The sequence below is a fragment of the Theropithecus gelada genome, chromosome 5 (assembly GCF_003255815.1).
Source record: "Theropithecus gelada isolate Dixy chromosome 5, Tgel_1.0, whole genome shotgun sequence".
Taxonomy (NCBI): Eukaryota; Metazoa; Chordata; class Mammalia; order Primates; family Cercopithecidae; genus Theropithecus; species Theropithecus gelada.
The window spans coordinates 147838244-147854630 of NC_037672.1; the positions used below are offsets into that span (position 1 = coordinate 147838244).

The 16387-nt window shown below is 36.7% G+C and overlaps 1 protein-coding gene across 2 annotated transcripts in view; it reads right to left on the reverse strand.

Annotated features, from left to right (window-relative positions):
• Positions 1 to 16387, reverse strand: part of LRBA (LPS responsive beige-like anchor protein) — a 756763-nt gene that overhangs the window by 602681 nt on the left and 137695 nt on the right. For both annotated transcript variants that reach the window (XM_025385122.1, XM_025385123.1), the window contains 5 exons: positions 14588 to 14680; positions 13255 to 13363; positions 12458 to 12539; positions 9694 to 9817; positions 9183 to 9375 (listed from right to left, as the gene is read on the reverse strand). In XM_025385122.1, the coding sequence (XP_025240907.1) occupies positions 9183 to 9375; positions 9694 to 9817; positions 12458 to 12539; positions 13255 to 13363; positions 14588 to 14680 (601 nt within the window). The remainder of the gene's footprint in view (positions 1 to 9182; positions 9376 to 9693; positions 9818 to 12457; positions 12540 to 13254; positions 13364 to 14587; positions 14681 to 16387) is intronic.

Here is a 16387-nt window from a genome sequence, read left to right on the forward strand (position 1 = left end):
TAATGAAAACCTATTATTTCAATTTTTTTGAAATAATAAATGCTATTTGGTTTTCAACTGTTAAAGCTAAGAATACTTTTAGCCAGGAACAAAGATGCATGCCTGCAGTCCAAGCTACTGGAGAAGTTGAAGGGAGAGGATCACTTCAGCCAAGAAGTATGAGGCTATAGTGTATTATATAAAATGGCACCTGTAAAGAACCACCGCACTCTAGCCTGGGAAGCACTGCAACACCCTGTCTCTCTCTCTCTTTTTTTTTTTTATAAAGTACCATTTAAATTTGGTAAAAACACACACACAAACACTCACACAGAAATCAGGTATTTTTCAAGAATTACTTAGCAATTAAATAAGGTATAAAGTGCTGACAATCCATGAAATGTGGAAATTTTGTAACTTTTTTATTTTTGTAATTTTTGTGAGGTATCTCCCTCCATCACGCAGGCTGGAGTGCAGTGGCACGATCTTAGCTCACTGCAGCTTCAGCATCCCGTATTCAAGTGATTTTCATTCCTCTACCCACCAGTAGCTGGGACCATAGGCATGCACCACCACTCCTGGCTAATTTTTGCATTTTTAGTAGAGACAGGGTTTCACTGTGTTGCCCAGCCTGGTCTCGAACTCTGGCCTAAAGTGATCCACCTGCCTCGACCTCCCAAAGTGCTGGGAGGCATGAGCCACCATGTCCGGCCAATTTTGTAACTTTTGAAATTTCTTCAAACAAGTCACTTTTAATCTTATCATACAGTCACCATAAACACATATAAATTTTTCTGTATGCCAGTTCATATCTTATGATTTTAAAAATAATTTCAATAAACCAATTAGAGAATTCTTTAAAAAAAAAAAATCTTATTTCCACATGCTTTTACCCAATCTAAATGGTAGTTTTTACAGTGACTGAAATTTATACTTCAGATATTTCATCAGATTATAGTAAATAGCAAGTAAAATCTTCAGATATTTCAAATAATCCAAGATAATTAAGGACTTTATCCTCAAATTCACTATTTAGGAGGAAATCCAATTCATATCATACTTTTAACTCCAGCGTGACTAATCTTTATTCATTTTAAGTGATAAACCCATTCTACCTTATGGCAATATGAGTCTACACAAAACACAGTATCTAAGGTATTAGTTTTCTTTGTTTAGAAAATTATGTGTTTAGAAAATTATCATAATTCAGAAGAGTTTAAATGCCTTAATTTAAATTTTAATTAATGAGTAAAAGCATTTTATCATACCCAGTGAAAAAGGTACTTAAGCACAGAAAAATGTTCAATTTGAAGCCAAAAACAAACAAAAAAAATGAAAACCTAGACAACAAATAAGACAATGAAATCACAAAGGTTACTAGGTGCACACTTTAAAACCCTGAAATCAAAGTAACCAACATAGTGCAGTTATACTGGAAGAGCCTATTACTGCTTATAAAACCCAGTTCAGCTGCTGGAGGAGAGGTATACAGTGACAAACAGCTTCCCTGCTACAAAGGTGGCAGGAAATCTATCAAACTGGACAATAAAATTGCAATTGAGTTTCTTTGGCTTTTTATAGCAGCAGCATGTATCCTGATGTAACTCTGCAAAAGCCATCCCATTCTGCAACATTAGTTCTTTACACATCAGTTCTTTATCAAGAACCATGTTATAAATTTGTGATATTGAGATTCAAAATGACTACAAAAAGGAAAAAGCATCACTTCAATACTGTATGTATAAAAGTATTTTAAAATCTTCAGAATAGATACTTTTAGAGAAAAGAAAATTTTGTTCCAGTAATTCCAGTGGAATTTTTAACAGCTGCTAAAAATTGTTCACCTACTTACTGAATCACTACAGTTCTACTCTAAGCTTTATTAAACAATAATTTGAAGAGCCTCAGGGCGTAAGTTTCTGTTTTATTTTAAAAATAGCTATAAAGATTTAAAATTCCAAAAAACTTAACAGCATTCAAATAAATTACTTTGTATAAGCCTCATGAAACAGAAAAGCCTTTTAAAAATGAAGAAAATCCACACGAAAGAATAAAATTAAAACACATGTATGAAACACTAAAATAAAAGGTAAACAAATATAAGAGCCAACTTATAACTGTAAACTTTTGTTTTCCCTCTCATAAATAATGTTTTAGCATGTATTTTTAAAAGTATACTTTCACAGCAAAAAGTGATAGGTCTAGTTTTATTCAGATAAAAAGACTCCATGATTAACTTAGCATTATCCCATCTTATAAATGAATACTAAAACTTGAGTCAATGTGGTTCTTGGTCAAAAGCAGGCAGGCACTAGAGGCCTCTCCTTAAAGCAACTATTTTCTTCAGAAAAATGTTAAGATCTGTTTAAAGCTGTAAGTCACTGGACTAAAGAAACATATAAACTAAGCAAAACTATAGTCATACATCACTTAATCATGAAGACATGTTCTGAGAAATGCATCATTAAGCAATTTCATCATGTGAACACCACAGAGCGTACTTACACAAACCTAGATTGTATCACCTACTATATACCTAGGCTCTATAATATAGGTTATTGCTCCTAGGCTACAAACCTGTATAGCTTATTTACTGTACAGAAGCCTGCAGACAACTGTAATACAATATATGTATTTGTATATCTATTTTTATTTTTGTAACGTTTCAATTTTTAACAAAAGACTGAGTCTCGCTCTGTGACCCAGGCTGGAGTCCAGTGGCGCAATCTTGGTTCACTATTATGTTACTTCAAACTCCTGGGCTCAAGTGATCCTCCCACCTCAGCCTCCTGAGTTGCTAGAAATACAGGTGCATGCCACCATCCCAGCTAGTGTGTGTGTGTGTGTGTTTGCGTGTGTGTGTGTAGATTGAGACTCGCTATGTTGCCCAGGCTGGTCTCAAATTCCTGGCCACAAGCCATCTTTCAGACTTGGCCTCCCAAAGTGCTGGGATTAGAGGTGTGAGCCACCATTCCCAGCCCTTATATGTGTGTATGTAAGGTTTAGAAATGTGTATCTAAACAAATATAAACATAGAAAAGGTATAGTAAAAATCCAATATAAAATATTTAAAATGGTACCTACATAACACATTTACCATGAATGGAGCTTATAAAACTAGAAGTTGCCCTGGGTCAGTCAGTAAGTGGTGAGTAAATGTGTAGGTCTAGTACACTACAGTAGACTTTATAAACACTGTTAATATAGGCTACACTAAATTTATTTTTAAAAACTACTTTTCTTTGTTCAATAAGAAATTAACCTTAGCTTACATTTTAGCTTTATAAACATTTTAATTTAAAATTTTTTTTGACTCTTTTGAAGTCAAATTTAGCTTAAAACACAAACACATTGCACAGTTATAAAAAAATATTTTCTGCCAGGCACAGTGGCTCACACCTGTAATCCCAGTTACTTGGGAGGCTGAGGCATGACAATTGCTTGAACCTGGGAGATGGAGGTTGCAGTGAGCCAAGATTGCACCACTGCACTCCAGCCTAGGTGACAGAGTGAGACTCCGACTCCAGGGGAAAAAAAAAAAAAAAAGTTAGAATGGCGATCATTAAAAAGTCAGGAAACAACAGGTGCTGGAGAGGATGTGGAGAAATAGAAACACTTTTACACTGTTGGGATGGTAAACTAGTTCAACCATTGTGGAAGACAGTGTTGCGATTCCTCAAGGTTCTACATCTAGAGCTAGAAATACCATTTGACCCAGCTATCCCATTACTGGGTATATACCCAAAGGATTATAAATCATGCTACTATAAAGACACATGCACGTGTATGTTTATTGCGGCACTATTCACAATAGCAAAGACTTGGAGCCAACCCAAATGTCCATCAAAGATAGACTGGATTAAGAAAATGTGGCAAATGTACACCATGGAATACTACGCAGCCACAAAAAAGGATAAGTTCAAGTCCTTTGTAGGGACATGGATGAAGCTGGAAACCATCATACTGAGCAAATTATTGCAAGGACAGAAAACCAAACACCACATGTTCTCACTCACAGGTGGGAACTGAACAATGAGAACACTTGGACACAGGACGGGGAACATCACACACCCGGGCCTGTAGTGGGGTGGGGGGAAGGAGGAGGGATAGCATTAGGAGATATACCTAATGTAAATGATGAGTTAATGGGTGCAGCACACCAACATGGCACATGTATACATATGTAACAAACCTGCACATTGTGCACATGTACCCTAGAACTTATAATTTAAAAAAAAAAAAAAAAAAAAAAAGGCCGGGTGCAGTCACTCATGCCTGTAATCCTAGCACTTTGGGAGGTGGAGGTGGGTGGATCCCCTGAGCTCAGGAGTTCAAGACTAGCCTGGGCAACGCGGTGAAACCCCATCTCTACTAAAAATACAAAAAATTAGCCAAGTGTGGAGGTGCACACCTGTAGCCCCAGCTACTCGCCAGGCTGAGGCAGGAGAATCGCTTGAACCCAGGAGGCTGAGGTTTCAGTGAGCCAAGATTGTGCCATTGCATTCCAGCCAGGGTGACAGAGCAAGACTCTGTCTCATTAAAACACACACACACACACACACACACACACACACTCTCTAACCGGGTGTGGTGGTTCATGCCTATAATCCCAGCACTTTCAGAGGCCCAGGTAGAAGGACCACTTGAGTCCAGGAGTCGAAGACCAGCCTGAGCAATACAGTAAGACCCCGTCTCTATAAAAAAATGTAAAAAATTAGCCAGATGTGGTAGCACATGCCTGTAGTCCCAGCTACTCAGGAGGCTGAGGTGAGAGGATCACTTGAGCCCAGGAGTTTGAAGCTGCAGTGAGCTATGATCACACCACTACACTTCACCTGTCTCAAAAAATAAATATTTTTTTCCTTTCTCTATATCCTTATTCTAAAAGCTTTTTTCTCTTTTTAAAATTATATATATTTTTCAAGCTTTTTTGTTAGAAACTAAGACACAAGCCAGGCCCGGTGGCTCATGCCTATAATCCCAGCACTTTGGGAGGCTGAGGCAGGCAGATCACTTGAGGTCAGGAGCTCGAGACCAGCCTGGCCAACAATGGCAAACCCCGTCTCTACTAAAAATACAAAAATTAGCCAGGTGTGGTGGCGGGCAACTGTAATCCCAGCTACTTGGGAGGCTGAGGCATAACAATCATTCGAGCCCGGGGGGCAGAGGTTACAGTGAGCAGAGATTGTGCCACTATACTCTAGCCTGGGTGACAGCGAGACTCTTTTGCCTGAGCTTATACAGCTAATAATTACTATAAATCAGGATTCACACCCTGTCTCCAAAGTCCACATTTTTTCATTACTTACACAAATCAATTGAAAACTGGATATAAATACCTAGTCATAAATATTCACAAGCTCGAAACACTTGAGATACCACCTGATCCAACTCCTTTATTTTGTATATAGGGAACTCAAAAAGACTAATCTATTCACCCTAAATACACTGTTATTTTCTAAGATAGCAGTTCTCAAACTTTTTGGTCTCATGACACTTTACTCTTTGTTTGTTTGTTTGTTTGTTTGTTTGAGACAGAGAATCGCTCTGTCGCAGGCTGGAGTGCAGTGGTGCAATCTCTGCTCACTGCAACCTCTACCTCGCGGGTTCAAGCGATTCTTCTGCTTCACCCTCCCAAGTAGCTGGGACTACAGGCATTTGCCACCATGCCCAGCTTATTTTTGTATTTTTAGTAAAGACAATGTTTCACCATGTTGGCCAGGATGATCTCAATCTCTTGGCCTCGTGATCCACCTACCTCAGCCTCTTACAGTGCTGGGATTACAGGTGTGAGCCACCAAGCCGGGCAACACTTTACATTCTTAAAAAGTATTAAGGCCCCCAAAGACCCTTTATCTATGTGGATTATATTTACTACTGCTTATTACATTAGAAATTAAAACTGAGACCTTTTAGAAATATTAACCCATTTAAAAATAATAAACTCAATATATAATATAAATAACATTTTCTGAAATGGTTATTTTTCAAAACCAAACAATAACGAGAAGAGTGTTATTACTTCATATTTTTGTGAATCTCTTTAAAGTTTGGCTTCATAGAAGACAACTGCATTCTCATATTTGCTTTTGCATTCAATGTGTTGCATATATTGGTTTGGCTAAAGTATATAAAGAAAATCTACCCTCATATAGATTTGTAATAGGAAAGGAGAACTGCACAGACCCCATGAAAAGGTCTCATGGGCCCCAGTTCTTTTTTTTTTTTTGAGACAGAGTCTCTGTCACCCAGGCTGGAGTACAATGATATAATCTTGGCTCAATGCAATGTCTGCCTCCCGGGTTCAGGCTTCTCCTGCCTCAGTGTCCCAAGTACCTGGGATTACAGGCACGCACCACCATGCCCAGCTAATTTTTGTATTTTTAGCAGAGATGGGGTTTCACCATGTTGGCCAGGCTGGTCCCGAACTCCCGACCTCAAGTGATCCAGCCGCCTCAGCCTGTGATTACATGCATGTGCCATCGCGCCTGGCTGCCCTCCCAAGGTCTTTAGGTTATACTTTTAACAATGATTGCTTTAAAGTTTATAATCCTCTAGCCATCTTTCCTAAAGACTTCAAGAAACTAAGGGGAATTGACATATATTTATTAGAAAATGTAAAAAATCTGCTTTATACTGGGCACTCCCCTAACCTAGAATCTCCCCTAGAAATTTTTGAAATCTACTCCAAATGTATATGAGGCACAAATTCAACCCTATTTTTCTTATAATCTTTTGTAAACGGCAACACTGTATGAGAAAAAAAATCAGTCTAGATTGCACCAGCCTACTGCAATAGAAATGAGAATATCTGGGCATCGGCACAAACTAAAGTTACAGAAAGGATGGCAGACAGTTCCTGTTAATGAGCCAAATAGTAAATATTTTAGACTTTAGGGACCATGTCATTGATGTAACATGTATGATCATCCTTATAGTGTGAAAGTAGTCATATACAATATATAAAGGAATGGTAGTGGATACGTTCTAGTACAATTATATTTAGATCTGACCCTTAGGCCATGGCTAGCTGAATTCTATTTTAGACAAAACAGATCAACCTCAAAAAATAGTGACTAAAACGAAGCCATTGTATAAAATCAGATCTCTTTTCTTACTTACAAATGGATTTTACTCCTTGTAAACCCTTGCAGTAGAAGCATACTTTCTTCTCAATGAGGAAAGAGGAGGCAGAATGAATAATTTGTAGTAACTTTCAATAATTAAAAGCAATTCAAATACCTAGAAACATGTAATTAGGAAAGGGCAATATTTTTATTTTTTCAGATGGAGTCTCACTCTGTCACCAGGCTGGAGTACAATGGCTCTATCTCTGCTCACTGCCACCTCTGCCTCCCAGGTTCAAGCGATTCTCCTGCCTCAGCCTCCCAAGTAGCTGGGATTACAGGAGCATGCCACCATGCCCAGCTAATTTTTGTATTTTTAGTAGAGATGGGGTTTCACCATGTTGGCCAGGCTAGTCTCCAACTTTTGACCTCAGGTGATCCACCCACCTTGGCCTCCCAAAGTGCTGGCATTACAGGCATGAGCTACCATGCCCGGCCGGAAATGGCAATATATTCTACAGAATGACAAAATATTTTAGAATAACTTTGATAGTCAGTAAAATGAAACACTTAAAGATATACAAAAATTATCATTCTTGGTATTTATTCCTTCCAGTCAATTTTTATTAGATAGCTATATAATTATACTATATTCCTTCTGAGTAATGAGAGGTCTTAAGATTCAAAAAACATACACCGTACATGAAACTAATAAATTTTAATGCATTAATTACTTGAAATGTAACTTTTCCTTAGAAGGTACAAACATAAAACTCCAAAAATAATTAGATAATCCACATATTGGCAGAAGATATTCATAAACAACATAACTAGCAAAGGATTAAGAATGAAACTATATAAAGAACTCCCACAAAACAACAAGAAAACGCAGATCAAGATTATGGTGATGCAGCATTTTAAATTCATCCAAGTGACAAAGTTTTAAACTCCAGCCATACCACGTGATTAGCTGATGTGAAACAATGAGAACCTAAACACTGTTGGTGAGATGTAAACTGATTCACTACTTTAGAATACTGTATTGTATTGGAATACAATACTTTGGAAAAGAATTTGCATTATCTTGTAAAGTTCAACATTTTCACCTTACAAGTCAGCAATTCTACTTCTAGGAATATATGCAGAAAATTCTTGAACAAGCACAAAATGTATACGAAAATGCTCATTAGTTGGTAAATAGTCATGTCATGCAATACATTACAACTGAGAAAATGAACAAAACTACATGGGTCAATGTGGATGAATCTCAAACAACAATAAGCACAAACAGTAATTAACAAAAAAATGCATTCAGTATGTTGCATTTACCTTAAGTACAAACATAAAAAATAAAACTATTGTTTAGAGTTATATACACATAGTAAAGGTATAGAAAAGATAAAAGACAACACTAAATAAAAGCTAGTGGTGTTGGGGGCCAGGCAAAGAAGAGGAGACAAAGAAATTGTAGAGGGGTGATCCAATTTCATAAACAGTGATCCTTTTTGTATGCTTAGAATATTTCAAAAAAAAAAAAAAATGTAAGCTATACATAAATAACTAAACTTACTTTGGCTTAATTAAAAAAAACAAGACTACATGCTTCCTAACCCATTTTTTAGCTACCTGCAAGATGAGCGAAGGGCAAACACCAGCCAGACCTTTTCTGTTTACTCAACCACCTTACATTGCTAAAACAACTGCTTATCTTTGAATATAGTGCGCCACCTTGTGTTCAAAAGCTTTTAACTAGTATAAAATTCTGAGACCCATGTTTGCAAACATGGCTTCTTCGAAAAAAATATTAGGTTGGTGCAAAAGTAATTGCAGTTTTTGCCGCAACTACTTTTTCACCATCCTAATATAAATTCCTTTATGCTGTGGCAATAGATTTACCATTATAAAGACAAGTACATGTAAAAACAACATTAGAAAAAATTATTTTGATTCTAAAGAAATTAGAAATGCTTTATATTTATTTCTATTGATAATCTTTTTGAGCTCCCATTTTGCTGTACTTTCAGAAGAAAACTTGCCTTTTTTCCTTGATTTTAAGTATCCACATTTTTAAATGACTAAAATTCAAAAATTATAGATATTTTAAAAGGTACAATATGCTTTCATAAAGAAACTTACCTTTGAATGAGTGATTGATAAAGTGTCTACCCATACACGCCAGCCACCCCACTCATATTTGACTGCATGGTAAAGCAGGATTCTGAATATGGCATATACCATTTCTGTTATCTTTTGCTCATCCGAATTCTTAGGATTAAAATAGCAGAGAGATAGCATCCATTCTTGCCACACAGAGCATTGTAGCAAGCTCCTGAAAATTATAAAAGGGTACTAAATTATTGAAGAAAAAAAATTATCTGAAAGAAATCTAAAGGTTTAAAACAAAATAACCCTGCTCCTCCCTTCTTCCCCCAAAAAAGAAACACATTTAGTTATACATTAAGAACAATTCAACAATGTGAAACTAAAAATTCTAACTTAACTATGTGGTGCATTATTTACATACTCTTAATGAAAAAAATAGAAAAATCATTTCACAATATTTTTAAAGCAATTTTTCTAAGATAAAATGGGCTTATACAAAAGTATATCTGAATACTGCAAATAAATGCTTTCTGATTCAGCTTACCTCCTGTTTTCTCTACTGTTATTAAAAAGTTTAATCATGTCAGAAAGAAAGGCTCTGCGAACCTCCATGCTCTCTGGGCACTGGGGAGAATTTCGAAGTAGGGTCGCAATTACTTTCAGTATCTCTGTAAGACAGTTTATAAATAAGTAAAAACCAAACTCAACAAAAAACTCATCATAGAAGGTCATCAATCTATTGCAATTTCTTTAGTTTCCCTAACACAAATGTCCACCAAAAACATCCTCTTCTATTATTAAAAAAATCACCTATGGTAAGAAATGACAATACATTCATTAGAAAGCATTTATAAATACGAGAGGAAACTTCTTTCATGATTCAAATGTGCAAAAATAAAGCTGAATTGTAAAAGGTTAAAATAAAACAAGTTAAATTATAAATGAATTAAATGTCAGTGAAACTGCTTACTCTCTCTGAGATATACCAAATAGTAAAGTTGATCTTAAAAACAAAGAGGCTGGGCTAGGTGGTCCAGGCCTGTAATTCCAACACCTTGGGAAGCTGAGGTGGGTGGATCACTTGAGGTCAGGAGTTCGAGAGCAGCCTGGCCAATATGGCAAAATCCCATCTCTACTAAAAACATAAAAATCAGCTAGGTATGGTGGCGCGTGCCTGTAATCCCAGCTACTCAGGAGGCTGAGACAGGAGAATTGCTTGAACCCAGGAGATGGAGGCTGCAGTGAGTCAAGATCATGCCACTGCACCCTAGCCTGAGCGACAGAGCGAGACTCTGTCTCAAAACAAAACAAAACAAAAAAGAAAATAAAAAACACTATAATCAAAATCTCAGAAAAAGATAATAAATTCTTAAGATTCCTCATCATAATTTATGTTATGCACACATAGTCTTTCATTTACCACAGTGAATTTTTTTTTTTTTTGAGATGGAGTCTCTGTCACTTGGAGTACAGTGGCATGATCTTGGCTCACCGCAACCTCTACCCCCCAGGTTCAAGCAACTCTCCTGCCTCAGCCTCCCGAGTAGCTGGGATTACAGACGCCTGCCACCACGTCTGGCTAATTTTTGTATTTTTAGTAGAGACAGGGTTTCACCATCTTGGCCAGGCTGGTCTTGAACTCCTGACCTCATGATCCACCCGCCTCGGCCTCCCAAAGTGCTGGGATTATAGGTGTGAGCAACCAAGCCCGGCCTACCATAGTGAATTTTTAAAGTTGTGACAATTTTCTTTCATAATCTTAAAAGTAAAATTAGACACAAAAAAACTCAAAGGAAATTAAAACCTATTCAACATCCCATCTCCCCAGGAAATGCAAAGTAAACTACTATTGTAATGGTCTTAGCAAAAAGCTATTTAAATCTCCAGAATTTAGCTTAAATTAGGCCAGGCACAGTGGCTCACGCCTGTAATCCCAGCACTTTGGGAGGCTGAGGCAGTTGGGTCACCTGAGGTCAAGAGTTCAAGACCACCCTGGCCAACATGAAGAAATTCCGTCTCCGCAAAAAATTTGAAAATTAACCAGACCTGGTAGCAGGCACCTGTAATCCCAACTACCAGGGAGGCTGAGGCAGGAGAATCGCTTGAACCAGGAGGCAGAGGTTACAGTGGCTGAGATCCTGCCACTGTACTCTAGCCTGGGCGGCAGAGCAAGACAAGACTAGGTCTCTAAATAAATAAATAATCTCCAGAACTTAGCTTAAATTTAAAAAAAAAAAAAAAAAAAACTTTTAAAAATATGCACATAGACCAGGTGCGGTGGCTCATGCCTGTAATACCAGCACTTTGGGAGGCTGAGGTGGGAAGACTGCTCGAGCCCAGGAGTTTTAGACCAGCCTGGGCAGCATAGGTAAAATAATGACATCATGTATCTCTGAAAGCTGAGGAAAATTAAACTTCAAAGCCATGTACTTTGAAAATTAGCACTGGAGTACCAAACACACAAACACACCTAACCACATAAAATGTAATTAAATTTCGAAACCCTACAAACTAATAATTTTAATAACATGATCTTAAAAAGCAAGATGAAAAAGGTATACTTTATACAAGTGCTTAAGAATTCTAAGTATCAAAAGAAAAGACTGCTTAACAAGACTATCTTCATAAACAATAAAGAAGACATATTTTTGTATTCCAAATTTGGTATTTTTATATTCACAGTAATTTAAGATAAAACTACCTACATGGTCCATGTAATTCTGCCTGACATCACTAAACAGCACAATCAAAATTTTGCTGAAAGTCTGAACATATATTAAATCAAGACCTTAAGCAAACAATTCTTCAAAACCTTTATATAATAATTTCCGGCCGGGAGCGGTGGCTCAAGCCTGTAATCCCGGCACTTTGGGAGGCCAAGATGGGTGGATCACGAGGTCAGGAGATCGAGATCATCCTGGCTAACACGGTGAAACCCCGTCTCTACTAAAAAATACAAAAAACTAGCCGGGCGAGGTGGCAGGCGCCTGTAGTCCCAGCTACTCGGGAGGCTGAGGCAGGAGAATGGCATAAACCCAGGAGGCGGAGCTTGCAGTGAGCTGAGATCCGGCCACTGCACTTCAGCTTGGGCGACAGAGTGAGACTCCATCTCAAAAAAAAAAGAATTTCCACATGAGGTTGATTCGAAGGAATATTACAACATAAAACACAAACAAAACTAGTATCATCACACTTAATGAAATACTCATCTAACAGTCTGTTTCAACAACATCGATTTTAGGTTGTTCACAGTGACTTTCTTTTAAGTAGCAAAAGGTAGTTTTTGTTCAAGTATATAAAATACATACGAGGGTTTTGTATCTTTACTGAAGAATCAGGATCTGGATGCTGTTTATGTATCACCTGAGTACCAATCTGTTCTATAAGAATCTACAGAAGTAAAACAATGGATTACATTAGCAAATCACTGGATTAGCATCACTATTAATGAGCTTTAAGTACAACACTAATCGAAATATAGTATATTTTTAGTCCAATATTGTCATGTTAAGTATTATACTTCTAAAATAACTACAGCATTATTACTCTATGTTTTCTTAATTATAAAATGAGACATCAAATAGTTAATACAATGAAGGGAATATTTAAACAGAAATAACAATACTGTTTAAAAATTCACACATTAATAATAGATTTATAAAAATGCAGCCACATCTCCTTTATATCATTTCATAGCTGTACATTACAAACTTAAATGATCTGGCCAGCATGGTGGCTCATGCCTATAATCCCAGCCCTTTGGGAGGCTGAGGTGGGTGGATCGCCTGAGGTCAGGAGTTCACGACCAGCCTGGCCAACATAGCGAAACCCTGTCTCTACTAAAAATACAAAAATTAGCTGGGTGTGGTAGCGCACACCTGTAATCCCAGCTACTGGGGAGGCTGAGACAGGAGAATCACTTGAACCCAGGAAGTGGAGGTTGCAGTGAGCTGAGACTATACCACTGCATTCCAGCCTGGGTGACAGGGTGAGACTCTGTCTCAAAAAATAAAATAAAAGTAAATGATCTTATTTACCTATACAATGTTAAGAGGCATTTTTATAATAAGAAATTTAGAGGAGTAAATCCTAAGTACATTCCTACCTCAAACAGGACATTATATGTGGTCATTGTGATTAAATTTGTCTGAAGCATGAGCCTTTCAGCTAGCAATGAAAACAATCCATGTCCAAGCATGACTTCAACTTTCCTCCTGCAATTACACAAAAAGAAATCATCAAATGTAGAGCTTTTCTGTGCTCTACTTAATATGCATGCTGGATGAAGGAAACACAAAATACTTTTTCACACTACAAACAATTCCCAACTCCATTACTCTCCCAACTATCTTCAATCTAGAACTTCTAAAGCCACAGAACCTTTAAGTAGAGAAATGCTAACCACTATATAAGCATAACTAGTTTAAAAAAAAAAAAAAAAGACAAGTTGCCTATGCAACAGCACAGCAAAAACCTCCTCCCCCAAAATCTTCAGAGCAGTTATTTATTTAATGAAGTTGCTACAGTCTACCAGCACTAACTTAGTCTCTCCTGGGGACGATCATCTAAAGCTCATCTAAAGCACAGTAAGTACCTAAGTAGAAAAACAATTTGGAGAAAAAGTAGAAGAAATGTTATATAATTTTAAAAAATAAATACTATGAAAACATACATAAAAAATTAACTTTCCAAGCATAAATTCAGAAACTAAAGGATCAAAAACTTTAATTTTACCCTTGGGGTCAGCAAAGTTTTTCTGCAAATGGCTAGGGGGTAAATATTTTAGAATTTGTGGACCAGGTGATTTCTGTCACAATTCAACACTGTCCTTGTATCATGAAAGCAGCCACAGATGATACACAAATAAATTATTGTGGCTGTTTTCCAATAAAACCGTATTTTTACAGGTGGCTAGCTGGATTCCTAAACACTGCAGTTTACCAACACTTGTTCTAAACCAAAAAATTTTCTTTTTAAAATAAACTACTTCTGGTACAGAGAACAAAAGGTAGAACATGAATATCTGCATTCAGCTAAGAAAATAAGCATGGAAGTTTCAGTTCTGAGTTACGCATATATGAGAACACACTATGTCACAAACATCCAGGTTACTGTATTACTTTATAATAAAGATAAAGCAAAAATGGTGTGAGTCACCTGAAATCAAGTCTCCATAGCTCCTTGAATGCAAGTTGTCCAAACTAATTCTCATAATTCACATTAAATATATGGATAATTTAAATAATTTTATGTATAAAAAAACTATTCCTGTTCAACTTAGTTTTTAAAATATGTACTACTGTTTACATTCATACAGCAATTTATGAATAAAAATACAAGAAAAACTAGAGGACTATAGAACAAAATTGCTACTGCAAAGATTTATAAAATAAATAAGTAGAATATAAGAGTCCATCTTAGATTTCAGGCATACTTACTTTGGGGCCAGATGTTTTAAAAAATAACCCATTGCCTTAAGAGCTTGTACCCTGATTCCTTCGCTTTTCGATGCCAGAAGCTTGTAGATAACACTGAATGAATAAGATTAAAAACAAACTATTTTCAGTATAATTTTTAAAAGGAAAGTCTTAAAATATATACTTTTCTTATTATTATAAACCTATTTCAAATAATATGGAGGGAAATTTAATACACATTTCTGGTATTTAAAAACCTGTCTATCTCAGGCTAGAGTTCCTTTCAATGAAAACTAAGAAATGAGAAGAAATTGGAATATAAGGTGGCCTTTCCATGCACACACTTATATGTAACGTGTGCATCAAGCTAGCTTTGAGACAGTTTTTTCCGTCTGCTACAGGCTTATGTCCTTTGAAGGTTACCAACTGGTTATTTTAAGTCAGTAGAAAGAAAGCATTCTCTAATGGTAGCACATATTTAAATTTCTAAATAATTGTCACCATGAAAAACAAGACAGCAGGCTAATAATAAATGATAATCAGAAATAATTACAAAAGTAAAAAGATTTAAAACCAAAGGACGCTAAAAATAAATTTCCCATTCAATTCTCAAAAATTATACAGTAATTTAATATAATTTTTAAAGATCTATGTGGAGGCCGGACGCAGTGGCTCATATCTGTAATCCCAGTGTTTTGGGAGGCCGAGGCAGGCAGATCACCTGAAGTCAGGAGTTCGAGACCAGCCTAGCCAACACAGCGAAACCCCATCTCTACTAAAAATACAAAAATTAGCTGGGCATGGTGGCATGCGCCTGTAATCCAGCTTCTCGGGAGGCTGAGGCAGGGGAATCACTTGAACCTGGGAGGTGGAGGTGGGAGTGAGCCGAGATCACGCCACTGCACTCCAGCTTGGGCAACAGAGTGAGACTCTGTCTCAAAAAAAAAAAAAAAAAAGATCTATGAGGGCCTTCTGATTTTAGTATAAGCAAAGTATAATGAAACTGAAATTCAACTGATTCATTACAGCATTCCCTTCTTCATAAACATTTAGAACAAGAACAGTAATTAGAAACTCTTAGAATTACTTTTAAAAATTAAGGATATCAGTATCCTCCTAGATCAAAATTTTGGTGTTTAGTAAGTCAGAAAACATTCTGAACAAAAAGGAAATATCTTCCACCTCTAGTGATCAATAGAAAAGCAGGTATATAAAAAGAAGTTTGATTCCTTTTCAAATATGAACTAAAGGCATTCAAGTCCATATCACATTGTAACTGCATAATTTTAATTCAAATCTTAGTACAAAAACTTAACAGTCAATCATTGGGAAAATACTAATATGTTTTACGTTTCTTTTCCTCAAGGATTTAAATTCAGCCAAATAAAAATTAAACCTTTTAAAAGAAATATTAATATAAGCATGATACTAGTTTAAAATCACAATAGTTTTTTGAGGTTTTTTCCCCAAAGATGGCAGATTTGAGGGTTTTAGCATTTCTCAGCCACTTGGAAATATCAAGATAGTACATGAAAATCAACTGTGAGCTTTAATTCAGGAAGGAAAGCAGGACTCCACCAGAATCATGAAGGGCACCCTAGATCCCGAGAGCCCTTTGTTTCTCCCGAGACCTGGAGCTAACTGGGAAAGAGGTAGGGAGATACTGTGAGGGAAGGACACCAGGAAAAGTTGCAGGGACCAACAGCAGGACACCATTTTGAATTCAAGCACTTACAATTCAACCTGGAAATCTGGCAGTGTGTCTGTGCAGGCATGCCAGAAATTAGAGTCCCCGTTTTGGAGCCAGAAATGTGAAAACTG